We start from the raw sequence: 25806 nt of genomic DNA on the forward strand, positions 1-25806 counted from the left end.
GATGGAGATGGAGATGGATGGTGATGAGATGGAGATGGAGATGGAGATAGAGATGAGATGGAGATGAAGGCGGATGGAGATGAGATGGAGATGGATGGAGGTGGAGGTGGAGATAGATGGAGATGGAGGTGGAGATAGAGATGGAGATGGAGATGTCTGCTTGCACGTTGAAATGAGCTCCATCACCTTGCAAAGCTTGCCAGCTGTCTGTGGCAGGAAGTCTCTCACCTATGCCAACACAAGCAGCTTCGCCAGCAGGGCAGAGCAGATTTCTGCGGCTCCTTTCCCCATATGCTGTGGGCACGGGTCTGCATGCTTTGTATTTGTGAGACCAACGAGGGTTTCTAAAGGTCCCGGCTTCCCTGGAGACTGAACGTCTTTTATCAGGGTGAGGAAGGAGCAGTGCAAACTACCCTAACTTCACTGTCTAGCCAGACCCCGACCATCTGGAGACCCCACACCCACCTCCAGCACCTTTACCCTACAGCCGAGGATAAGGACGAAGGGATGGGGGCAGAGCTGGGGGAGGATGGCTGTGCTCAGGGTGTGCCAACCTGTCGTCAGCTGGGCAGGGCCAGGCAGCAGCAGGCAGGGGCCACCAGCCAGGTGCGACAGACATCTTCTGAGCAGCTCCTTTAAAACATTGTGCTGGGCTTCAGTGGAAGCAGAGAGGGAAAAGAGACACCCGATGTCCACATCCTTGGCTTTCAACTTCCTCTCTCTTCAGAAGAGGTGAAAGCAATAAAAAATTCATTTGTTTATGTATATAATCAGCCCTGGGACTTATGTGATGCAGCCAGGATGGTCAATTAAAGCCCAACACCTGCATAAATACTCGCAGCGAAGCCTGTGCCACTGCATCCACAGTGGTTACAGCCAAAAAAAATTCAAATGGAGCGAAATCTGCCCAAAAAGCAGGACTGGGAGAGGTGTTCCCTTGCCTGCTGGAGCGGGGAGCTCAGCCAGCAGCAGATACAAGGCTGGGGAAGCGCTGTGGGAGAGACGCCACCAATGAACCATGGCACCATCGAGCGAAATTATTCTCCAAAGGAAGGGCAGGGAGGCAAGAGCTCACAGGTTTAGAGAAAGGTCGGACTTCTCTTCCCTGCCTCCTGCTTGATGCTCGTGGTAGATACGCCAGGGGCACCACAAGTCCCCTCTGTGCCCAGTGTCGCATGGACATCGCAAATTAGAGCCTCCCATCCCAAAAGGAGGTAGCAAGGTGGTGGTGAAGCATAGGCCAGGCTGGAGAACTGAGGGGAAGGAAAGACTGGCAACGGAAATAGTTAGTAGCTGAAGCAGGAATTGGTGTCAGCATTGATGGGGTGGCCTCATAGCCTGTGTGCTGGAGGGAGCCAGCCCCAGTGGGCTCCTGCTGATCTCCAACACTTCCACGATGCAGAAAGGCAGCTGGCATTTCTGGGAGGAAGGGGAACGCTCAGCAGCTCAGACTAACATGGTGTGTGAGGGAGAGTGGGGGAGGAAAGGCTGTTGTTGCAGTTGGGGCAAGCTGTCGGAGGGGCTGTAGGTGCATTGATAATCCTACCAAAATAGCACATATCCAAAATAGCCCCAGAGGACAAGTTCTGGGAAACTTGGCCTTCACACCGTTCAAGGACCTCAACCCAGGAAGAGCCATGGAGACATCCAGCTGCAGACCCTCTGCAGGGGGCTGAGGTGTGGACCAGCATGACCCTACAAGGGCTGATCAGACAGAAAAAATAAAAATAAAATAAAAATAAAAATAAATAAAATAAAAATAAATAAAAATAAAATAAATAGAAATAAAAAATAATAACAATGATGATAATAATAATAATACCTGTGTGACACACAGCCTGTCCATACACCGATATGGCCCACCTCATAAAAGCCTCAGCACAGGAGTTTTCACCTTCACTGCTTCATCAATACTGCCTGCGTTTAGGGTGGTCCTTACCCTTCATCTGCAAAGTGTGTGATGGAATGTTTTTGGTAATATTTGGATAGGGAAGTGGTGGAGTCCCTGTCCCTGGAGGTATTTAAGAAACACGTGGACATGGCAGTAAGGGACGTGGTGTAGAGATGGGGCTCAGGTCAGATTGACGGTTGGACTTGGTGATCTTGAAGGTCTTTTCCAACCTCGATGATCCGGATTTTATATTTGGAGACCTGTTGAGCCAATGCCACCTGCTGGAGAAAAAACTTGGAGACTGGGATTTAGGGCAACATTTAAATTGGACTTTCTTAGGCATCCTTACGCCCAAAGCCCCTCTTTGGAGCTTGAAGAGCTGAGCACATGTCGGTGGGGCCTGGCTGGGAGCCATCACGGGGAAGGGACTGGCTCACGGTTTCCTTTGCCCTGTTGGCCTCATCTGACAGCTAATTATCATTCCAGAGGTAATTGCTGGGGAAGCCATATGGGATCCATGAACCTCCAGTGCTGCGGGATTTTTTTTAGAAGAAGGCCAGCGAAATCCTATATATTATTGCTGTTGTTATTGTATTATTATCACTGCTGTAACAGCTTCCAAAACCTCCAAATTGGGTTGCGGAAGCTGTTATTGCTGCACAGGCACAAAGCCGAGGTTATCTTCCCTAAAGCCTAAGAGGTTTTTAATTGGGAGGAAATAATACATTCACAAGCTGTAATGAGAAAGTTAAAAAAAAAAACGACAGCCCTAACGTGAGGGAGGAGAGCTTTTCCCCAGGGTGCAGGAGGGAGGTGAAGCCTCAGCACTGAGCACCCTGGGGAGGCAGAATTTGGGGCAAAGCCCACTGCAGATCCCAGCAGGCCAAATATCTGGCTGCAGGCAGACCCAGGGCTTGGTGGCAGAGCCTTTCCCTGCCGGAGCAGAGCACCCACTTTCGGAAAAGCCCCTCTCCAGGGAGGGCATCTTGTGCAGGGCGTTTCGATGTGAAAACGGATTGTGACTGCTGCACCCATGAGCTCAGCTGGGGCAGGCTGGGTTGCGAGTCGGCACAGTGTTTTATGGGGACATTTCACCTGAGCACCAGCTCTGGTAAGAGCCCAGCACTGCCTCATTGTTTCAGCCTCTTTTTATTTCCATGAGCTGTAAATCTGCCGTGCGCCGCTGACGCCCTCGGGTTGCGCTTGCAGGCACACGTTGCTTATCTAATAAGCTGCTTCCTAGGCTCCAGCGATGCTGCTACTTATATCATAAATTCCATGATCTCCCCTCCACCGATCATTAATCTGCTTCATTTCCCGACAATTTTATACTCTTTTGATAAACTGTTTGTCTAACCATTTGAAGGAAACAATGTCAAAAGCAGTACCTTAGGCGTTCTCCCCACTAATGAAGAAAATCCATCACGAGGGGAGTTTATCTATTTCTTTGCTGGGTGTAAATAAAACGTCAGGCTAATTTACTTCCATTAATCTTAAAGGCCATTGCTACAATGATATTCCTACGTCGGAGAGGATTTTTTTTCCTTTTCCGCATAAATATTTAAGCAAGTACCTAAAGCATAAATAAATTGCTTTCTAAAAGGTAGATTATTTTTATATCCAGTGATTTAACAATAAATTTGCACAGGACTGGCCTTCCAGGGCTTGTGGCTCCCTTCCAGCTGTGTTTGCCTTTGCATGAGCAGGGCCTTCACGATCCTCAGTGGGTGCTTTGCAAGATCTGCATGGGGCAAAGGTGAAAGGTGTTGGTGTCTTACGGCTACAATGGGCAGGTCGAGTGGCCCTCAAATGCTGCAAACAAGCCTTTTGGAGATGTTTTATTTCTTCCATGGGCTTTCCCACCGTGTTTTTGCAGGAGACTTTTGGCACAAGGGATGCTTTATGCCCGTGCTGCTGGATCCCCAGTGTCAGGGGTCACAGGAGGGCTCACCCGCACAGAGATGGTTTCAGCAGTGCTTTCCCCGTGGTCCTGCCTCCTTGCTGCTGCTCTCCTCCACCCCATCATGGTGCCAGCAAGCACAGGGGCATGCCCCGATGGCTGCTCCCCTTCCCCGGCTCCCCTGGCTGAAGACAGGCAGGCGCCTCGTTAGGACCAGGGGTTGCTCTAATCACCCCCATGAGAGCCTCCTGCAATTTAGCCTCTACAAGCCCAGGGAAGGTGCCTTGTCCTGGTATAACAGCATAAATATGATAGGAAACACACCATATTCATAGCTGGAGCAAACCAAGCCCAACACTGTTAAAGGCTGATGGGGTTGGAGCAGTCTCCAGGGGTTTCTCTGAACCACTGCGGCCACATCTCAGGGACTGTGCGTTCTGCTTTCTACACGGATAAATACACTTGGGGAAAAAATATTAATTAGATGAAACTAACGGTCAGTCTTAGCGAGATCATGCCTTTTGCTTCTCTCTTTTATCCATACGTGACTCCTTGTTAATTCAAGAGTGATTTTTATTCACGTGCATAAGGGTTTACAGATGTTCCCACATGTGTTCAGCCAGCAAACTCATGTTACAGGCAAGGAACTGCAAAAAAATGCTAGAAAGATCCCCACTGCCTAGTGCAGTGTTAAAGTCAAGCAGATGCAACTGGAGGCAAGGCAAAGGCTGATGCTCCATCCCAGCAAAGTCAACAGCTTTGGCCACCGCGCAGTGCCCCACTTCCCTCTCTTCTTGCTGAGAACTTGGCTTGCATGGGACGACAAACTCTTTTAATGAAGTTTCTCATTTTACTGAGAAAACCTACAGCCAGCGCAACACATCCAACCTAATGCTGCTGCTACCACGTCGCTTTTCATGGCATATTTTCTGGATTTGGTTATGTTACGTTATTATTCTCTTTTATTCATATAAGGCAGTGGCTGGGCATGGCTGAGTTATTTTGGACCCAGGATGAGTTGTTTCGTTCTCCAAGTTCACAGGTTAAGGTCACCTCTTGATAACGAATCCCCATGAGCTGGGCTTCGGTGGGGCTTCTTGGTGGAGGTGGAGATGGGGTGAAGGGTTTCCTTTATCACCTCAAGGGCAGGAGTGCAGCAAGATGCTGCTGGTGCTCTGGATGCTGAAGCACACACGACGTCGTGTGCCGATGCTTTCTGAGAGCACTCACACTTGCTGATTAATGTCACTCCAGCCTCACTTCATCTTCTCTTAAGCAAGAGGGAAAGGTAATTGCTTGCACTTATCAGCGTGGCTGTGGAAGTATCCCCTCGCGGACTCTAAAACTGACAGACGGCTGAGACGGATGGCTCAGGGACGGCGCGAGTGCCCGCTTCCCTGCCTCTCTGCCCACAGGGGTGGCCGTTTGCTCCAACACAAGGGCGACGGGGCAGCAGCACAGTGCAGGCACCCATGCTGGTGTCCTCCTGCTCATTTTGCTCTCTGCCCTGACTCCTGAGGACCAATTTAGCCAGGATGCTGCTGTGTGCTGTCACAGCGGCTCTCACTGCCTGGCTGCTGGGGTTGTCAGCACACGCAGAATGCCTTTTGCACCCAGTTGCCTTCTGCTGAAGTAATCCTGCATGTTTGTTAAAGGATATTTTTCTGCTAACCTTAGAGAAAGCTTCATGCAGACATCAGGCACGCGTTACCTCCTCCATGGGGGAAGACAGAGCTCAGCTCTGGTGACCTGTACTTGTTTTGGGAGGTCTCTGATTTTCCCCACACCACTCCAGACTCTCTGCTTTTATTATTTTGGGAAGGATAAAGGCATCGTCAAAAAAGCCCAATGAAAACCATGGAAAGATTGTCAGTGACTTCCCTCAGCCTTGAGCAGTGCCTCTCACTGCTTGGCTAACCCTTCCCAGGCTCTCCGTCAGTTTAAATGGTCAAACCTGCGGTTTTCAAAGATGCTGGGGAGGAGAGGGGAGTGAAGGCACCCAAAATCTCATGGACTTGCACCTCCTTTGAAAATTCCATGCTGTGATCATTGCATGATAAATCTTGCTTAGTGCCTTTCTCAAACATTTGTGGGATGTCTCTGGAGAAGGTCTCCTCCTCATCTTTCCTACAATCCCTTCTCCTTTTCCAGGACATCCCACCAATGGGGGGGTTAAATCAGAAAAACACCTTTTGGAGAAGCGAGAACCCACACGCAGCTCCACATCACAAAAACCGAGGACACGAGGCCCAACCACCACGGGGTTCAGCGCGGCGTGTCCCTCACCGCTGTCAGGTTGCGCTCCTGGAGGTACCGCAGCAGGACCTGCCCCCGCCTCTCGAGGGTCCGCAGCAGAGGTCTCAGCCCCGCGGCGCCGCCCTGGCTGTCCCAGAGCTCCCGGTCCACGTACAGCGACTCCAGCAGCCGGCGGCCCAAGCAGCCCGACCTCAGCACGGCCACGGCCATCTCCGGGAAGCTGAAAGAGAGACGTGGGATGGAAACTGCCATCGGCCACCCTGACCCGCTTCACCAGGACACATGAAAACGGTCGGCTTTTCCCTCTGCCTGGCTTCATCTCACTGCAACTCCACTTGGCCATGGAGCAACCCCTGATTTGCACCAGAGCAGAGTGAAGACCCAGTCCTGGTGCTGGGGCATGTGTGATGGGTTTTGGAGCCCACCTACCTGCCCAGTCCTGTGTGGGAGGTGGCCCTGCTTCACAGGGGTGCTTGGTTAGTTAAAGGGACTCCCAGCAGGTTTGCAGATATCATCAAAGACTCTGCAGGAGGGGGAGACGTCCCACCAGGAGTGTGTGCGTTGCCCACCTTACCTGTCTATGCCTTGCAGGAGCCTGAAGTTGAGCTTTGCCTCTGGCTGCTGCGGCCGGCCTGCGTTGTCGATGAACACCAGGCGGGACGGGGCGCTGCTCCGGACCTGCCAGTGGTGATGGGAAGGAGCAGCTCACCTACCGTGGGCAGTCACCAGCCTGGTGTTTTAGGCTGGGCGTTTGACGTATTGAGTAACCCTGAGAGCCTCTGGGGGCCAGCAGCAGCCAGCACTTCCCAGGCACCTTCATTTTTGGCCAGAGCAGCCCCTGGGACGTGGGACAGGGGAAAGGGCCGCAAGGGCTGGGGACGTACCAGGATGTGCACCAGGACCAGCTCGGCTGGATTCCGGCACTTCTCGTGGAGCATCTCCTCCACGCAGGGCTCGGAGGGGTCGGGCTCGAACCCGCAGCAGTATCGGTCCAGGCGGTCATGAACCTGTGGGAGACATTTGGGGTCCTCAGCTGGGGCAGACAGCTGGCATGGGGCAGGTCCTGGGGATTCTCACATGGAGCTTTCCTTGCTCAGAGGAAAATAAAATGCTTTTAAGGATCCTTAGTGGGCACTGAGTGGAAAAGCTGCTTACACCAGTGCATAAGAGAGGGGCAGGGAAGCACACAGAAACTGAGCTGACTTGCAAAACCCCTTGGGCTTGGAGAAGAGCCTGATAAAGGTGACAGTGACAAGCTTTTCTGCTGGGGTTCAGACACCACGCTCCATATCTGCACAGACCAAATGGGCCATGCTTGCAGCTGAAACAAAGGCAAGAAGGACACAGTGAGGAAGGCAAAATAACCCCCAGAACACCCTAGAAAACCTAGGTTGCAAAACTTCAAAAAGAGATTTTCTTTCTCAGGTTGAGCCTTGGTTCACTGGGTGACATTTTATTTGGGCACCTTTCTTATACACCCTGTTTCATCCATCCCTGAGTCCTACACAGCTCTCAGTAAAAAGCAGATGAATGGAAGAGAGTTGGTAAGGGGAAAAGCAATCTGTGCTTTACACGGTGCCTGCGTGACATTTGAGCTAGTCCACGGTAACTTCTTTTAACTAATCTGTGCTTAATTACTTGCAGGCTCTGCTAAACCCCTGTGCTGTCGAGGCTGCTGAGCATCCCCCTCCCCACCCCAAATCCCTGCAGCAGCCCTGCACTGCTTGGCAGCTCCCAGCACATCACCCTGCCTCGGAGGGAAGAGGGGAGCTGATTTTAAAACAAATAAGTCTCTGCCAGGCCCAGCTTCAATAACCCTGCCTTGGTGTGAATATAAAACGTATATATTTCAGCTTCTGCAGATGGATCAGCCATTTGTGCCAGGGAAGCAAGGAAAGCTCGCTGGTGGGCAGCCCGGCCGCAGCATGAAGGCTGTTGGGGTTGTTGGTGTCAGAGCTCAGGATGCCCGTGGTCACTGTGGCCAGGAGAACTTTTGGCCCAGGATCCCAGTGAGCCAGCCCAGCTGGTTTCTGCAAGAGCCACCAGGGTGTGGAAATCCAGAGCCCAAGACGCCGAGCAGGGGAAGGAGACGCCGTGGTGAGGACGATGTGGTTATGGTGGTGGAGATGAGTCAAGGCTTCCCGAGCACCACTCCGACGTCTGCCAACACTGCCGGCAGCGGGAGGCAGGGGGAGTGAGGCTGAAGGGCGCCTGGAGAGAGGCCAGGAGGAAGGAGATGGGGACAGCCTGCACAGAGCGGGGCTCTGCCCTGCCCTCCATTCCCTCACGAACATCTGAAACCAAGGGAGCTGGTGCCAGACCCAAGGGGGTGTAGAGTGGGGGCTGACGCTGGTGTCCCAGATGGGCCCTGGGACATGGAGCAGCTCCTTGTTGACACCCTGAGAGCAGCTCTGATGCACGGACCAGCTCTCCCTCCCCCTGGCTGTCCCCATGTCACTGACATTCACTTCTCATCAGAGCCCGAGTGGCCCTAATGAACGTCGGGCCTTGCTGCCGTAACAGACAGACGAGCCGCACCTCCTGTCATCTGCTCAGCTCGCAACCTGCCACAAGCACCCTTCGTTTAAGCTCCTCTTCAGGCCCAGCGTTGGCTGGGATGGGGACTGCTTCTCCCAGCACTGAGAGCCACTGCTCCCAGCTTCCTGATGGAGAGGAAACCTAGGAAAATTAGGGGTCACTGTCCTCTGGAAGAAGTTGGGCCTGCAAGGACCGCTACATCCTGAAGGACTGAGCCTGCAAAGTCATCTGGGGGTCAAACAGTTGATGAAATACCAGATGTTTCTTTTTTTTTTGTCTTTCTGCTGGGTGTAAGGAGGGTGTTGTTGATGGGAAAGCATCTATCAGAGAGAGTCTGTGATTGTTGAAGCTCGCAAGTAGGACGCCAAAGAGCCTGACTAACTCTTGCATCACGGAAAAGAGAAGGGGGCTGGGGAGAGCCATGTGTAAGGCTCCTGGGCTTGCGTAGCAGCCCCAAAGATGCCTGTGGCCATCACCACAGAGCCTGGATGAAGCCCTTGGTTTCTGCATTCCCCAGCTGTCAGCGAAAAAATCTCTGAAACACAGAGAGAAAGCAAAAAGGAAGGTGGCCATGTCCTTAAAAGCTTGGTCATAGTGTGGGGGATGGGGTGGGGGTCAGGCTTACCCTCACAGCCTTCATTCTGGGGGAGCTGAGACAATTTCCAGACCAAGCAGGTCCCAGCAAGGATAGGACAACCTCAGAGGGAGACAGGGATGCTGCTGCAGGGGTGCAGCACGAGTGTGCTGGTGGTCTGGGCTCTGTTTAAGGCACAGGATGAAGCCAGTAGCCGCTCCCTTTCAAGAGGGCTCTGCGTTTTACCCATGGTAAAGGAGAGGTCTCTCTCTCTCCTGACACCTCAGGCCTATGGGGCTCAGGTGGACATAGGTTGTAGGGGACAGCCAGCAGCCTGAAACTCTCCTACTTGCAAACACTGTGTGTGTGTGTGCTGTAAGGAGTGAATAATGCAGAAGAAGCCAAATTTTAAAACATTTTAGAAGAAGATGATGAAGATCTCAATGCCTGGATCAGGGCTGCACGGGAGGGCTCAAAGTTCATGGCTTCCCACTCTCCTCAGTACATGCTGCTGGATGCTAGAGACATTATTTCATTACTACAGTATCCTGCTGGCTTCATGCCTCTTTATGTGACTTTTCCACATGGGAGGATCCCACTGAGTTATTGAGAAAAAGCCAGCGGATTGCCCCTTGATTTATTACTCCACTGTTTTGGCCCTCTGCAGGAAAGTCTCCTTAAAACTGGATGCATTTTTCTCCTGGAGACTCAGCTTTTCCGTTGCATTCAATGGTATTTTGGCCTGGGGGAGGGAAAGGGACTGGTTAATCTTCTCATTTGTTTGGCTGTTTCATCTAAAATATTTCCAAGCCCAATCATGACTGCGTCTCCTTTGCCAGCCATAGTCTGAGGTTATAAAGATTGATGGCCAGGCCATGCCAAAAAGAACAGAAAGAGTAATGAAAACACACATTTTAATAGTATTTTTTTCTTCCTCCTTTTTCTTTTTTAAGTATATGTATTTATATATATAATTGTCATTTCAGGTAGTTTCCCCTTGTCTAATAATGAAAGTCGCAGCCCTGAGGTACATAAACAGGCTTTTGTTTTGTTTTGTTTTGTTTTGTTTTCCAGAGAAACCCCTTTATCCTCGTCAAGGTTACTCCCTAATAAATGATAACTGCCTGTGACGCTGTGGTACTCCCTTGCAGCAGCAGGTTATGGTTTTCCAGACAGAAGATCAGACTGTTAACCCTGAGGAGGAGGAGGAGGAAAGCACTACCACACAGAGGGTAGGGATGATGACTCCCCATGCCAGCAGCATGTCTCTGGAGTGAATGCATCAAAGCCACAGGGCTGGTACAGGACATGCTGCCTTCACCCAGGAATGCCCTGCCCTGAGCAGCTGCAGCATCCACGTGACGCAGAGCAAGGGAATCCAGGCCGGGATGAAGCTGGACCACGTGAGAGCAAACATCCATCTCCTCTACAAAGCCAGCAATTATGAAACCCAAGCCTCCAGAAAATTAATATTTTATGAGCAGCATGAAAGATATATATATATGTGTGTGTGTGTGTGTATATATATTTGTTTGTTTAAAGACAGCCAGCTTTGGGGGAAAAAATTGGCCTCATGCCTTCTAGTGTTGTGCTGTGATGGGGAGATGAAGGAAAGTTGCCTGATGGCAGGGACTTTTATTTTTTTATTTTTCTTTTGTCAGAGGGACCTTGCCTGGGCTTGAAAGTTGAGGAATTCTTGAAATGTTGAGGGCTGAGCAGAAAAATTGAACCCTTTGCATTCACTCTTCTCTTCAGCATCTACAGCAAGAGAAGCTCCATACTCCTCCCACCCCAACCTGCAGCTGAGCTTCACCAGCCTGGAGGCTGGATCGTGGTCCTGAGGCACTTGGCAGTGCCATGGATCACCCACCAGCCTGGAACTTCTTCAACCAGAAAACAGCCACCACTTTTTGAATGGTAGAGATGGGGCTTCGGCTCCTCAGGTTTCTCTGATTTTCACCAATGATCCAGCTAAAATGCAAATATTTATGGAGGAAAAAAAAAAAAAAAAAGTGCTGCTTTCCACTACATTTTTCCCTCTGGTTTGAATTTTGCTTGAGAAATCCCACCATATGGAGCTGAGCTCAGATTTGGGTGCATGCTCCCTGGTTCTCCTTGCTCCTTGACAGGCCATGTTCAGCCCGGGGCTGTGTGCAGCCATGAAGGCAGGGCAGACCCTGGTGTAGGTTTCAGGGATGTTTTTCTTACTTTTAATCCCACTGGTTGCTTATGCTCACCACAAGCACCACGCAAGATGAGGTAGTGTGGAAGGTGGAGGCAACATCATCGAGATGTGCCATAAGGTGCAAAAGTTACCCCAGCAGCAAAAAGCAGTAATTTTTGACTCACGTTTTGTCATTCTCTCCCAGAACAACACAGCCTACACAACTTGCAGAAGAGAAAGAGACGACAGAGGTGTGCACAGGAGGATGTAGCATCCCACCTGGCACAACAGACAGCCTCCCTCTCCTCAGCCCTACCTGCAGGAGGAAGTCAAAGAGCGCCAGGCGGCCCCACTCGCCATGCTGGATGCTCTTGCAGGGCACGTCCCCCACCACCGGGGCCCTGCCATAAGTCCGCAGCATCTCCTGGTACTGCAGCCACCCCAGGGCGCAGGAGTTCTGGTCATTGTTGGTGTCCTCCAGGTGCTGGACGTCGGGTGCCCACCAGATGACGGGCCGTGTAGCACCATTGGTGTAGCTGTAGGGCAGGATGGGGCTGGAGAAGCGGCGGGCCACGGCAGGCAGGCTCCTGTTCAGCCCCAAGACCCTGTCCAGGTGGAAAGCCACCACCTCGTAGAGGTCCCCAGGGCGCTTGATGAGCCCGCATCGCCCATCCCCACAGTCCCCCTGGGGGCCGGTGGGCTGGGGGTCCCCCTCGGCATGCAGGTGGACGCGCAGGACCTGCCCATGGGCTGGCACACGGGTTTTGGAGACCACCTGGCCATAGGCCATCAGCTTCATCTTCTGGATGTCGTCATCGGAGAGCCACGGCGGGGCCGTCCCACCAAGACGCAGCCTGTCCCCATGTTGGGCGTCTCCCCGCCGACATGGCCGCTCCACACAAGGCGAAGGGGACGGCATGCCCAGCTCCCGCAGCCGCCGGCTGTCCCCCTGACGCCTCCTTGTCCCCCGGGCAGGCGGCTTGTCCCCACACAGGGTGGTGGCTGTGTCCTGCCGGGGCCGGGGGGCTGGGGACAGGGATATGGGCGCTGGTGCCATGCGAAGGGACCGGGCCCGGCCGTGGTCCCCGGTTGGTGGTGGAGGCAGGTGGGTGAGCGCCAGCAGGGCCAGGGCCAGCAGGACCCCCAGGGCCACCAGGGGAGGGTGCTTCAGCCCCGTCCTTCGCCACGGTCGCTGAGCCTGTGGGTCAGAAAGGAGAGCGTCACAGGGGATCCAAGCCCACGGGGAACGTCAAGAAAAGGGGCTCGGCTGGGGGACACAAGTGGTCATAGCAAGATTAGGGTCAGAAATTAGCCGATGGTACCCCAGGAGTTGATCAGGGCAAGAGCTGACCCACCGCAGATGCTGTAATGTCTGCAGTGCACTCAAGGAATGAAAAAAAAAAAAAAAAAAAAGCATCAGCAACGGTATTCCCCCAGACTCTTCCAGGTGGCCCTTCCCAGCCACCCTGAGCTCTGTTGCCTCAGTCACTCTGAGCTCCTGATGCCCGAGGCCTCCCAGTGGGCCTTTGTGTGTGTCAGGGCAGTCACACCACTCAAAATCAGAGTATGCAAGACCAGAAATAGAAAACATTCCTCTTTTATCGTGATTTTTTTTTTTTAATAAGGCAGAATGTCCACGCTGCCTTTTCTTCTGCCGCAGCCTGCAGTTTGCTGTGCTATTCCCTGAGCTCTGCTGCATCCACTCACCCAACTGCATCTGTATTTGACCGGGGAGCTGTGAAGCTGAATAAACCCTAAAGGAAATCAGGGAACAGAAGGGGGGATACAAGATGAGCTGTGATTTTGAAAGACTACATTTCCACAGCATCCTTAGTGTACTCCACACAGGCCAACACAGAGCAAATAGATGGGTGTGAGCATTTTCCAGTTCCTAAGAGGTTTTTCTCCTGAACACCTCACTCCAGTGGTTCCTGTCGCAGTTGCACACTCAGCCCACAATCCAGACCTCTGTGCCCTCATGGGAAGGAAGCGCAGTGTGTGCCAAGACCTGGTCCCACCAGCTCTGCCCATTGCTGCACTCAGCATGGATAAGAGCTTACAAGACCTCATCAGAAGCTGTTGCAGCCTACGTTTAGAAAAGGTACAAGCTTATGTATCTGAAACACAAAATGTTCTAATTACCAGCACCAAGAAACTGCTTTTAGATGGGTGCCACCAAGTTTTAGTGCTGTTTGCTGGGAGGGACTTAAAAAACAATATGGGCTGTAAATGCAGCCATGAGCAGACACAGTGCAAGTCCCCGCACTGCTAAGCCAACGTGACTGCTTTGCCCTCAAGGCCTCCCCGGCATCACGGCACTGGTGCTGGTGAAAGACCACCTCACTGGCTGCGACCTGTGTGATGGCCAACATATTTTATAATCTCTTTATAAGCCTTCCAGCCCAGCACCGCTCTCGTGCTTTACAGAGACATTTCCAAGCAATTGGGCGATGAGGCTCAGGACAACGAGCAGGGAACAGGGCCTTGTTCCTCTTCGCTTTGCAATTATTTATTTTGGAAGCACAAGTATATCCACAGCGGACATAGCGGGATGGTATATTGCCAAGGAAGGGATAAGGAATTGTTTGTAAGAGGAAAAGCTTGAAAAAGCAAGAGCTCAAAAGCTCTGGGGGTGAGAGCCAGCAGCCAGAGTGACTTCCAGAAGGCAGTTCATGAGAATCACAGAATGGTTTGGGTTGGAAGGGACCTTAAAGATCGCCTTGATCCAACCCCCTGCCATGGGCAGGGACACCTCCCACCAGACCAGGCTGCCCAAAGCCCCATCCAGCCTGGCCTTGAACACTTCCAGGGATGGGGCATCCACAGCTTCCCTGGGCAGCCTGTGCCAGAAGAAATGTTTCATCTGCACCTCATCAGCTGATCGAGCACTACCCAAAAACCTATGAGGGCCCAAGTGGGTTCTCCTTCCAGGTCTCCCTCTCAAGGACTGAGCAGATTTAAAACAGCTTCCAAGAGCTCGTGATGGTGCATTTGGAGTGATTTAGCTTTTTAGCTCTCTTTTAATTGTTTCTCTCCCAGAAATACAGCATAGTGCAGCAAAATGGAGCTGCTGGGAGGAATGCTTCACTCACACTCAGCTTATGCCAGCCTCTTCCTGTGCAGCTCCAGGTCTGTGTTAGACCCGCATGGCAAAAATAGAGGGGTTTCCCAGAAATCTCACACCCATCTGAGTGTTTTTCAGAGCCCTGCCTAAAACAACCCAAACAATAACACCTCTGCAGCTTTTTGGGTTCCTAAAATCAGACCTTGAGCACCGCCGCCAACATTCACGAACACACTTGGAAACTCTTCCCCTTATTGTAATGGTGCAGAAAGCACTTGTCCAGGCACAGCAGCCGAGACTGGCTTTAATTAGGAAAACTCACACCCCTGGGGGAGCGTGCAAGAGCCATGCGGGGAGCATGGCAAATACAGTGGGAAATCCCCTTTTTAATCCACAGCTGGAGAGCAGCACTGGCCACAGGGAGCCAAACGGATGGGAACAATTACAATTTTATTTTTTTTTTTTTTTTACGTCAAGGTGGTTTGCAGGGCGAGTGGTTGAAGCATCCTTAGTGCCTGGAACCACTTTGTCCCCTCTGTGGGCAGGCTCGGTTTGGTTACAGCTGAGCCTGAATCCTGCTCCATGAGCCTGGACCAGGGCCACCGCAGCCCTTTCCCTGCTCGGCTCGGGGAGCCTGGATTTCACTGCCACATCGACAATAATAAGGGAAAAAAAGTGCAAGTACAGCCTCTATGTTATTTCTGGCAGTCAATATTACAAGCTTAATAGTAATCTAGATGATATAACATTGCAGAAATGGTGCTGTATTTATAAACCCAGGGTAAATCCTTTTCCAAAGAGACTTTCTCCGAGTCTATGCTGTAAAAAATGCTGCACTTTAAGCTATGGCTTCAATTCAGCCTGAAATGAAAACCATACATACCGCTCTGCTTTGCCAGCTTGACAAACTGACAGTACAGCACGTCTTCTCTGGAAATTAGGTACGTTTCCCAGCAGGCAAGCTGAAGCAAAACCCATAAAAACGCTTCAGAGAGGTATGGCTTGCGCCAGGATGCCAAGGAGTAAACAATACGTATGCTCACTCATCAGATGGACATACAGCACAGCCCGGGCTCCCAAGGGCATGGCCTGGCCACTTGGGGACAACATTTTCTAAGTGTGGGTCAGAGGATTTTATCCTCGACACTTTGTTCCCGGGGCGCTTGAACCTTGGCGGAATTTGAAGCGGAGAAGCCTGTTTTCAATTGCTTTGCAAAGTGCATCAAATTGGCTTTGTCGAGCGTGGAAGAAAAGAAAAACAAACCCAAAACTTCATTATCCAGGAATGTGAGGAACAGCCCTAAAACTCAAAAAGATGCCATGGAAATACGTGGCCTTTAAAAGTGGGATCCATCCCTGTTCTCCTCTGGAGCCCGCCAAATAAACACAGAACTGTGTGGACAGCAGGCAACGCAGCCCACCGTGACCAATTTTTAAAAAAAATTGCTTGAAAAGCCACCAGAAGACCTTCTGCTGCTGCCTGCCACCCCCAGGAGTGTCTCCAAAGCCTTGCACGGCTGCCCAGGAGAGCGGGGCTGTGCATCAACTAGAGTCACCGTGCAGCATCACCTCCAGGAGGGGAACAGCCCCATCCTCTTGTTTTTGGCTGGGAAATGCGTGGTTTTAACAACAGGGAGGCTCACAGCAGCCAGGAGACCAAATCTCTTCTCCCCCAGAGCCTGAGCAGAAGGAAGCCCTTCACCAGTCACCCATGGTTCGAGCGTTTAAGTGCCTTCCTATATCATCCTGCCCGGGGAAGATATATCGCTCGCCAAACAGGGCTTTACCTAAGACAGCTATTAAATCTCAGCTGCCAGACTCGAGGGGGGCCTGGCTGCCTTCAGACCCCACCAGACACACGAAAGGGGGTCACAGCAATCCTGGGGCGGGAGGGAAGCCAGACCTGCTGCCCCATGGTGCTGGGTCTGTCCCGCAGGGCCAGCGGTACCCTCCGAGCTGGCACTCAGCTCTTCCCACGAGCGTGTCCAAACCAAACCAGAAAACGACAAAGTTAAATTGCCTGGGATGGGACCTTAAAACTTGTCGTGCTGTGCTACATTTTGGACAGCCTGATGGAGGCGGTCTGCAGCCGGACTGTGAGACAAGTGCTGGGCAGCACCCCAGCGTGGAAGAATAAAATGGTGTTGACGACACCGTTCCCTCCGAGCACTGACTTTAAAAATTTGTTTGAAATCCCCGTGGTGTTTCCCTTGCTCCCGTCTCCCTGCCCTCCTGTCACACCCCAGCCAAGCCGCACGCATCATTTTTCCCATCCGCGTGGGGAAGCAGCAGGAGGGCCCCTTCCCCAGCAGGACAGACGTGGCTTTCCCTCGTGCAACATCTGCGCCCCGCGCGCCCGCTCCCTGCCAACAGTGCTGCCTTTGTGCCTCGGGGACTGCGCGGAGGATGCTCTGGAGGAGGGCAGCAGCCTGCAGACCACATGCCGGGGTCCTTCGCTGCTGATCCCTCACGCGCACGGCCTCTGCACGCCTGGTTTCCTTCTGCTGGAAAACAACATGATTTTTTTGTTTTTTTCCCCACCTTCTTCAGGAATCAGAAGTCCTGCTCCTCAGCGGCTCGCTTCCAGCCGCAGCAAGGGACGCAGCTGCTTTTCTGCTCACACTAGTAATTTCTACAGGATGCCCAAAGCCAGGACAGTGACAGCAGCCAGGAACCCAGGGGTTCCTCTCAAGTCCCCTTCCTCACAATGTCCCCCACCCTAAAAGCTTCTCCCTGTGTATTCCTGAGCTGCTGACCAGCTTTGGCCTTGCATCTCCGGCGGGGTTGTGCTGCTTCAGCTCCTTTCTGCATTGCAGCAGCAAAGAGCAAAGGTGCTGGGAAGTGACATATTTTTTTGCAGCGTGTTCTGGGCTACACAGGGATGAATGCATTTAAATAAAATCAAGTTTTATTCCCTTCTTGCTCTTGATGAGCTTACCGATCCTGTTGATGGGTGCCTGAAGAACCACTAAAACTCTCTTACACATTTTTGGCACCTGATCCAGTCTTACTCCTTTTATTGGGGGTTACATTTTTCCTGTAGTTGGGTGGGGGGAAACATGCTTTTTGGGAAAAAACATGCTTTTTTCCAGTCTTCTTGAGCTGGTGGACCAGCCCCGGAGCAGAGGCACACGTGCTCAGTGCCCTGCGGAGGCTTTGCAAGACTGGCTCCAGATTCCCTTGGACGCATTTTGGTGGAGGATGGACAAGTCGGCTGGCTCAGTCTCCCCTCTCTTGCTCTAAGGGCTTTTTTTCCTTCCTGAAGAGCAAAGGAACGCATTCGTGGGATTCCACAGCTGCGGCCGGGAGGGGAGGGACAGCGGGGCCATTCATCCCCGGGCTTTATTGAAAACAGAATTGTTCATACGTGCCCATCCCCAGCTTCAGAAAGGTAACCATTTCCCTAGATTTAAACCATTTCTTTAGTTTCTATACAGGAAAAAAAAATATAAATATAAAAATAAAAAGGGAAGGGAATCTGCTCCCTGCCTGTCTTTGCCTCCTGCATCCTGCTTTTCCTTCTCCCAGCCGACCCCACCGGGCAAGTGATCGGAGCAAACACCGTAGCAGCCCTGCTCTGGAGGGGCTTTGCCTTCGGGGAAGGCAAGCAGCCACAGGGTTACTGAGCCTTTGAAGCAGAAGGGGTAATTATGGCATTTGGCATCTCTGCGAGAGCATTAATAAAGTGCAGTCAGCCTCTCTTATTTGTACTGCCTCGTACTGGGAGAGCGGCAGAGTCGCTGGAAATTACTCACCGGCAGATTTTGGAGCCAGAAGCAAGGAGGCATTTCCCTCACGCAGCCTCCCCCCAGCTCGGTGCTGGCATTTGATGTGTTTTCAGGGGGGCTGGGGACACAGGGGAGCAGCCCAGTGCCACTAGCTGCCCCAAGCCCTGGCCTCGCCGTGCTTTAAATCCCAATGACCCCCCCAAAAAAAACAATTTTAGATGCTGGTAGGAAACTGTGCAAGGACATTTCCAGGTCCCCATCCTCAGACCTGCCCTCGCAAAGGAAAAATGGAAACCCAGGTGAAAAATGACCATTCTGCTCCAGCAGGGAGACCACACCAGGCACCTGGCACGCGCTGCAGGCGCTTTGAAAGGCTTCATAGTACAGGCTCGTGGGGGAAAGCAGTGCTGCAGGAGAAAGCCTGGCACGGGGAGAGCTGCCTTGCTTTTTTCTTCAGGGGGCAGGAATTATTTCCAGTCCCCACATGGGTGACCCCCTGTCTCGCCCGTTTTTCCTGCTGCTGAAGTTCATTAATCAGGAAGCTCAGAGTAGCCCGTGCATGTGCTCTGCCGCGAGTCCTGCTGCTCACCAGCACCTCCGGCCCCACAGCACGCACCAGCCCCCTGAGCCACCCCAGCCACGCTCCCAGGACTTAAGGGTGTTTCAGCGACACGGGTGGGTGACACCAGAGCACTGTTCTTGGCAGCAGCACCTCCTGTCTCGCCCAGCACGTGCATCTGCAGCCTCCACCCGACACGCGTTTTGCAAGGGCAGCGGAGCAGAGGTGGGTAAGGCACCGCTCGCTTCCTCGGCTTTTTCCTTTCACTGCCGTGAGATTAATTATCACAAAAAAAACCACAATTCCTTGATTGTTAACCATTAGCTTTGCCCATCCCTAGCGTTACGAAGGACAGATCCATGCCGGAGCCTTGCCTGCGTGCTCCAGCCCCACGAGGGATCCCTCTGGACTTGTCCCAAGGAGGATGGAGGCAGCTGGGGGATGGCCTCGCAACGTGTCCCATGGGCCCAGCATCCCTTCCCACCACCAGCTCGAGGAGGAAACCCCCCCAAAATCATACCATGGCTCCCAGCGCCAGCCGATGTCCTGCTCCTCGCGTGCAGGAGAGGCAGCACGCGGTCACCTCCCGGGCTGGGCACCAGCTCCCGGCAGCGCTTCCATAGAAAACCAGGACATTAAAAACCATAAAATGGAAATAAATTTTTAAAAAAATATAGAGAAAAATAAAATAAAATAAATGAAAGGTTTTTAAAAAAATCCAATCCACACGGCTCCTCTCCCTGAGGAGCTGTCACCCCCGTGTCCCTCGGGGCTCGGGGCAGCCTCCGCGCGGGCTCCCCGCTCCTGGCGGGCGGACACCCGGCCAACTTCGGCCGCCAGTTTTCCAACTCTGCAGCAGCCCAGACCCACCTCCCTGAGGCTGGGAAGGGGGGAGCAGGCATTTGAAGAGTCTCTTTTTCACAATAAAAGCCCTTCTTGCTGCTTTTTTCTTTTTTTTTTTTTTTTTTAAATACAGAGGGCAAGTTCGATCTGGGAGGCAGAGGTAAAGGAGGCTGAAATGACACGTGCTCCTCCTAAGCTCCTGGTCTGGGACAAGCAGGGGAGAGGCAGAGCCCCAGGGACCTTGCTGGTCCTGCTCCACCGCGGCTGGGAAAGCGAACCCCAGGTCTGCTGATGGGTGCCCCAGAAAACATCCCTCAGAGGTTTTTAAGTGTTAATCTGTTGCCTTTCGATAGCAGCGTGGAGCAGCTGGGAGATGTCTTAGCCACTTAAAAGGGGTTAATGTGCTAACAGATCTTTTTGGGGTGCTCAGTCCCGGGAACTGTAAAGCAAATTAAATTGATCAGCATTGTTCTTTATTGGTATTTGCATTTTAAAAAATCAGAAAAATGCACAATGCAAACTATTGTGAGGGACAGTGAGAACACAGCAGGCTACAAAGACGGTAAGGGGACAAGGCTTAGGGAAAATGGATGAAGTGACGTGTCCAGGGTGGCACGGGAAGGCAGTGGTGGAGCCGGGGAGGTGGCTCCTGTGTCCCCAAGCCCCTCTTGCCCGCACAGCCCTACGGTGACATTGCACAGGACTGTGTGCTAGATGCAAGAAATGGTTGCAACATGATGCTCTGCCCAGCACGGGCTTCTGCCAGTCCCAGCTCCTCCACACACCCTTGGCATGTCGAGTGCATTTATTTTCCCCTTTTTGTGTCTCCCAGCACCTTTTGTTGCTCCTCAAAACCCTCCCTAGGCAAATATACAGATGGAAGGTTATGTCCAAAGGCTGCTCAGCTTCAGGGCACATCCTTCTGTGCCAGCCTCACGTGGGAGGCGTGCCTATCTCCCGTTTCTGAGGCTTTTGTTTTCCTCTCCTTTTCATAATTCTGAAGTGATTCAATTTATATGCAATTTTCTGTCAAAGTGACTCCTGTTGGTGCAACAGCACTGTGCGCCTTGACTGACAGGCAAGGCGCTCCGGCTCCTCTCTCTCTCCGGTTTGCCTCTCCTCACAAATAACCCTTTAAAATGCACGCCTGACATCTGAGGAATTCGCCGTCAGAAAGAGGCACGGATGGCTGCTGCAGGAGGCAGACTTAAGGGATCAGTGGCCAAACTGCCGGGGTAAGACCACAGAGCCTGGAAACAGATGCTCCGACCTCAGCACTTGGAAATTTCGATCTGATTTCCGCTCCCTCCTCCTTTCCCTGGAGAAGTTCTTTAAAGATAGTTACAGAGGGAAATAACTAACTAACTAAATAAATAAATAAACAAACAAATAAATGAAGCAGGACCTGAGAACCAAGTGTGCTATAAACCCATTTCTTGAGGATGCTCAGGGGGGCCACCCTGACAGCAGCCCAAAGGTGCCCACCTCACCGGCCCACCTCTCCCCGAGGAGTTTCAAACGGGTGGCAGGGAGGGGACAGGCTTCAAAAGCACTGGCGAGGATCAGAAAGCCTCTGAGAAAGTAAAGTCAAAGTGTTTCTTTTCCCCATTTAGAGAACCGTGAGGCTCTAATGGGTTTGAGGGACAGTGAGGACGACTTTCCAGATGCACCAAGGTAATTATAAGCTTGAATGGATTTCTGAGGCCCAAACCCTACCCAGATAAATCACTGCCCATCAACCACTGATTACAAATGAGCTGCTCAGAAAGCCTTCGGATTTCTCCTTTTTCCCCTGCTCTCTCCTATATCTTTTGGTAATGGGCCTTGACACCTCACTAAGGAGGCCCTGATATTTCAGCCGTCGCTTGCAGGTGCTGTGACAGAGCCGGCAAGTTAAGGGTATAAGGACGAAGCATAAAGGGGAGAGAGCTGGGCTGCTGCTCCCAGCTGTGGTGCTGGGGCAGTGACCTTGGGGATCTGCAGAGCCAGAAGATGCCCAGAAGCAGATGAGTCGCCAAACCGAGGTCTGCATCTGTTTTCCGAGCGTGACGCGTCCCCATGTGCCACATCCCCAGCCGCCATCCCTGGAGGAAACAAGACCCAGGTCCCTCGTGTAGGAAAAACGCAGGAGGCGGGCGATTTCTGTGAACTTGTTACGTGTGGGAGCAGAGCCTGCTCTCTCAGATCGCCTGCATTGCTCGCGTGGCGGTGAGCCCACCTGGGTCACTTACAGAGCAAGCTGCATTTTCACAAATACGCTGAAGAAACAGCGCACCCCCGACCAGATAATGAGGGCACATTAACGCTGCCAGGTGCTTTTGTCACAGTTTGCCTGACTCAAGGCAAAAGGCAGGGCGCCGCGCCCTGAAGCGTGAGAGAATACCTTAATAAACAGCATTTCAGATGCCAGAGACCACGGCAACACCTGCAGAGAAGCTGCACGTGCCCTGGGCGCAGGGGCTCTGTGCCTCCCACAGGCGCCTTTTGTATCCCCGCTGCTGTCGTGACTCAGACGCGAGCACACGGAGGGAGGGAGGTACGAGGAGTTATTCAGGCCTCCAGAGGTGATTGCTCATTCCTCCAGTTTGCATTTTAGATAAGGGATGGGAACTCTGCATTGTTTTTCAGACCGTGGCCTTGTTTTTGTGAGACAGGTACTGTAAAGGTTCAATTGTTTTAGGGTTTTCTTTCCATTTTTTTGATTTCTCAGGTGGGCAAGTGCGTGCAGAGAGGCTGTGCCCAGGACCAAGCTGCTTCACTAGCACCTTGTCACTGGAAATCATCCCCACAGCTTAATCACCTGAGCTGCCCCAGCACGCGGTGCCTGCAGGATTCCTCAGGATCCATGTGCAATCCCAGTGCTAAAGCAGCTCTCTGGGGCCACAAACGCCGGCTCGCACCTTCCCCAGGGAATATGGACATGCTGCAGTTTTCTGAGGGTGAGGGTGAAAAGCTTGAATGCTTGAAAAGAAAAAAAAAACAACCAACTAACCAACCAACCAAACAAAAAAAACTTGAATGCACACTGCCTTCCCAGCTGCCTCACAGCCATCTCACATGGGCCAGAGTTTTGCCTCGAATGTGTGTTCAACCACCCTCTGCTCAGGTGTGTTCGAGGCCAAACACGCCGGCACAGGAACACTTCAGCACCAAACAGGTCGTGCCACTTTGCCAGCAGTGCAATTTTTGTTTACAGTTTGGACGTAAAGCCCAGCTCTCAGATGAATCAGAAACACCACTTTTCGTGGACTGTGACCATTTCAACCAAGGGATTCGGATCTCTCTCCATTATTTACTGTCCCTCTGACCCCGCACCATCTGCAGATTTCACTAGCAAATAAACCTGTGTGTGCCTGAGTGCGTACCCTCACCTTGATCACTGTTTAACAATATTGGAGGTCTGACGAACGGTGTAAAAAAATCTTGATCATCGATGTCTCCCTAGAAACATCTTGAGATCTGCCGTTGAGCCACTTCCTCATCTGGTATGTAAAGCTCTAAACGCTGCAGTCCTCAAAACCCGACCGGCATATGGTGCGGAGACGTTGCCTTGGAGACACCCAAATGTGCTCTGCCGGAGCAGATGCCTTGGGCTTGCCGGGAAGGCGACGAGCCTGCCCGACCTCCAGCCCACGCTAGCTGGCCACGGCTATGCTCCCAGCACCTCGTTCCTTCCTGGTGAAGACCTCGTCTAGCTGTGCTCACACATCCACAAAAGGGAACCAGGAAAAGACGCAGGCGGGCTGGGGAAATGTTTTTAAAGGCTCCAGAGCTGTGCTGGAAGCTGCGTGTAGCTCCCCAGGAAAAAATAAATAAATAAATAAAAATAAAGATCCTGAGATCAAGATCAGTGCTCAGATTATTTGGGCTACAAAATTATTTGGCTAGGAATTAGCATCAGTGGTCTGGAGAGCTGCTTGTCTAATTGCCTTGGCCTCGTGAGCTGCCCGAGGTGATGTTCCTGGGTCATGCCTTGGGTGGCTCCTGCAGCAGATGCGACTGAGGCCCTCCAGGAGCTTGCCAGAGGTGGAAAACTCACCTCTCAGCCCTGCACTGCTGCCCCAGGCCTGCAGGGCATCCAGCAGGAGCATCACTCACAGCCTCCCAGCAAAGCTCCGGCTCTTATCTGGGGGGTGAGACAGAAATGAGGAAACAAATGGGCACTCATTGATGTAGGAACATTTCCACCACCACCACCAAAAAAAAAAAAAAAGAGAGAAAGAAAAAAAAAAAAGAGAGAGAAAATGAGACAGAAGCAATCTGTTTCTTTTCCTGGAAGGAATTTACTGGCATATGCTTGAATTGGGTCCACAAAGACACTACATTGGCCATTTACATACCTTTGTGCTAGGCAAAGTGCCCTGTTGCTGTGAGGGTGGGATGGAAGCAAACTCCTGCCTTAACACAGGGAGACACCAGGCACCGCAGCGGCATTTCATCCTCAAGTCTGCTGAACACGGGGCCTGGCCAACATATGGGCTCATGAATCTTTCCTGACAGCCCTGCAGTGGCAGAAGGAGGGAGTGGAGCTTCCTGGTTATAAATTGGTCATGAATAAATTTAGGTTGGTAATTAGAAAGTTTCTAATAATCAGAGGCATGAAGTTCTGGAAGCGTCCAGATGATAGGAGAGCGAGGGATTATTCTGCTGCACCTCTACAGAGAAATGTAGGGCAGGAGGGTGGGATCTTGAAGAGAGAAGGCTTGGTTTGTCCCATGTTTCAGGACTGGTTGCCCCTGGGGTCCGGGAGGAAATTTGTCTTCCCCCGCTCACTGAGGGGGAGCATCTCTCCTTCCTCTTTCTTTTGTATTAGTGCTGCTCTCCTAATGATACAAAACAATAGCCCTGGAGCCAAACTCCTCGCAGGCTTTGAGTCAAAACGAGTCCCAAATCAGTCTGAAAGAGATATTGAAGGGAATGGGCAGGGGGCATTTTCTAGCACCCCTATTCCTTCTGTTGTAGGTGCTGGGGAGCTGGAAAAGGAAGGTCCAAACTCATGTCCACTCCCTTCACATCATCTCCCTCTGGCACTCTCGGGGCCCCAGGCTGGGGTTAGATGTGCTGCTGGTTGAGCACTGCTGATGTTCCCAATGGGGCTGCTGGCAAAGCCTAACAGAGTTCAGTGCCAGTGTGAAAGGTTAGAGCAGCCACAACCAGGCTGTCATTCCTGCCTGTCAGCCGATTTAGGGACACCTTTGTCTTCTGAAGAGCAAGCTGAAACCACCCCATGGGCATGAAGGACCGGGGAGAGTGAGGGGAGCCAGAGGCCCACACCACTGCGCCCCACTTCTCAGGAAGCTGTGGGGTGGAGAACTACATCAAGCCCCACAGTCTCCTGTTTTCTCTCCTGTGTGCCCTGATACCTGCTTCCCACCAAAGCAGAAGTGTGGCATTGTCAGCAGATGCCAGACACCGCCGCTGAGCAAACACATCTTCTCTTCCAAGGTCACGTTCAGGTGGCGGGGAGCCAAGGCAGCCTGCTCACATCTGGGATGAGGACCTGCATGCCCTGCAAAGAGCAGCAGCTTGCCAGCCTCCCCCTAGACCTTGAAAAATGCTTCGAGCAACCAGAGCAAAAATGATGCCACTTTCAGCTAGTCAGGCTTAATTTGCTTCATTATGCCATAAACTCTCTGATTTTTTTCATTATCCACAGAGACTTTCAGGATGAGCTAAGGCTCACATGTTCAATGTGAATGAGATAAGCAGTAAAAATAAAAGATAAACAACCAAAGGGAAAAAAATAATAATTTAAAGTTATTCAGGGGCTCCAGGGAGGAAGAAAAGGAGGAAGGAAAGGAAAAAGCCCACAAGCCTATTTCCCATCCTTTCTTTAGATCACCTTCATGCAGCATCTGAACTGCAGTAATACAGCTAGCAAGCTCTTTCGTTTCTTTTTTTTTTCTTTCTTTCTTTTTTTCGTTGCTTCTTTTGTTTGATGGCTTTTGTAAACACGAGGTTCAAACAGTGGCTCTAGGAAGTCTTGGCTGCTGAGCTATTGTGAAAAGTACTCAGATGTTGCGCCCTCCCGCTGGGTGTCTTTAGGTAAACCTCCAGCCGATCTCAAAGCTGCTCTCCTTTCGTGCTGTTTAAATACGAACACTGCTACTTTTCCACAGCATCCACCTTCCCACCAGAGCAGAGCCCCCGGTGAGATCTGGCCATACAACCCCCACCAGCTGTGTGGGGCCCAGCACGCTACCCACGAGCACGAGGGCCACCACCAGCAGGCCAGGCCTCTCCTCACCACGCGCATGTAGCAACGCCCCCAGAACAAGACAAAATGTCC

General features: G+C 52.0%; 1 protein-coding gene across 1 annotated transcript; it reads right to left on the reverse strand.

The window, feature by feature from the left end:
- Positions 1-4342: 4342 nt before the first annotated feature.
- On the reverse strand, positions 4343-19884 carry GASK1A (golgi associated kinase 1A). The gene is made up of 5 exons (XM_080582203.1): positions 19195-19884; positions 11640-12521; positions 6932-7054; positions 6622-6725; positions 4343-6267 (listed from the first exon to the last, which is right to left on the reverse strand). Exons 1-5 carry the CDS (start codon positions 19318-19320, stop codon positions 6057-6059), a joined length of 1446 nt encoding a protein of 481 aa, XP_080438329.1. The 5' UTR covers positions 19321-19884; the 3' UTR covers positions 4343-6056.
- Between the last annotated feature and the right edge of the window lie 5922 nt (positions 19885-25806).

Source organism: Anser brachyrhynchus, assembly GCF_964034855.1.
Source record: "Anser brachyrhynchus genome assembly, chromosome: 2".
Lineage (NCBI taxonomy): Eukaryota > Metazoa > Chordata > Aves > Anseriformes > Anatidae > Anser > Anser brachyrhynchus.

Bases quoted from the DNA above. Each gene is read 5' to 3' on its own strand.
- GASK1A (XM_080582203.1), bottom strand. From the start codon at position 19,320: ATGGTTTTTAATGTCCTGGTTTTCTATGGAAGCGCTGCCGGGAGCTGG. The intron at 7,055-11,639 runs GTAGGGCTGAGG...TGTCTCCCACAG, and splicing joins TCTTTGACTTCCTCCTGCAG to GTTCATGACCGCCTGGACCG. The intron at 6,726-6,931 runs GTACGTCCCCAG...CACCACTGGCAG, and splicing joins TGGTCCTGGTGCACATCCTG to GTCCGGAGCAGCGCCCCGTC.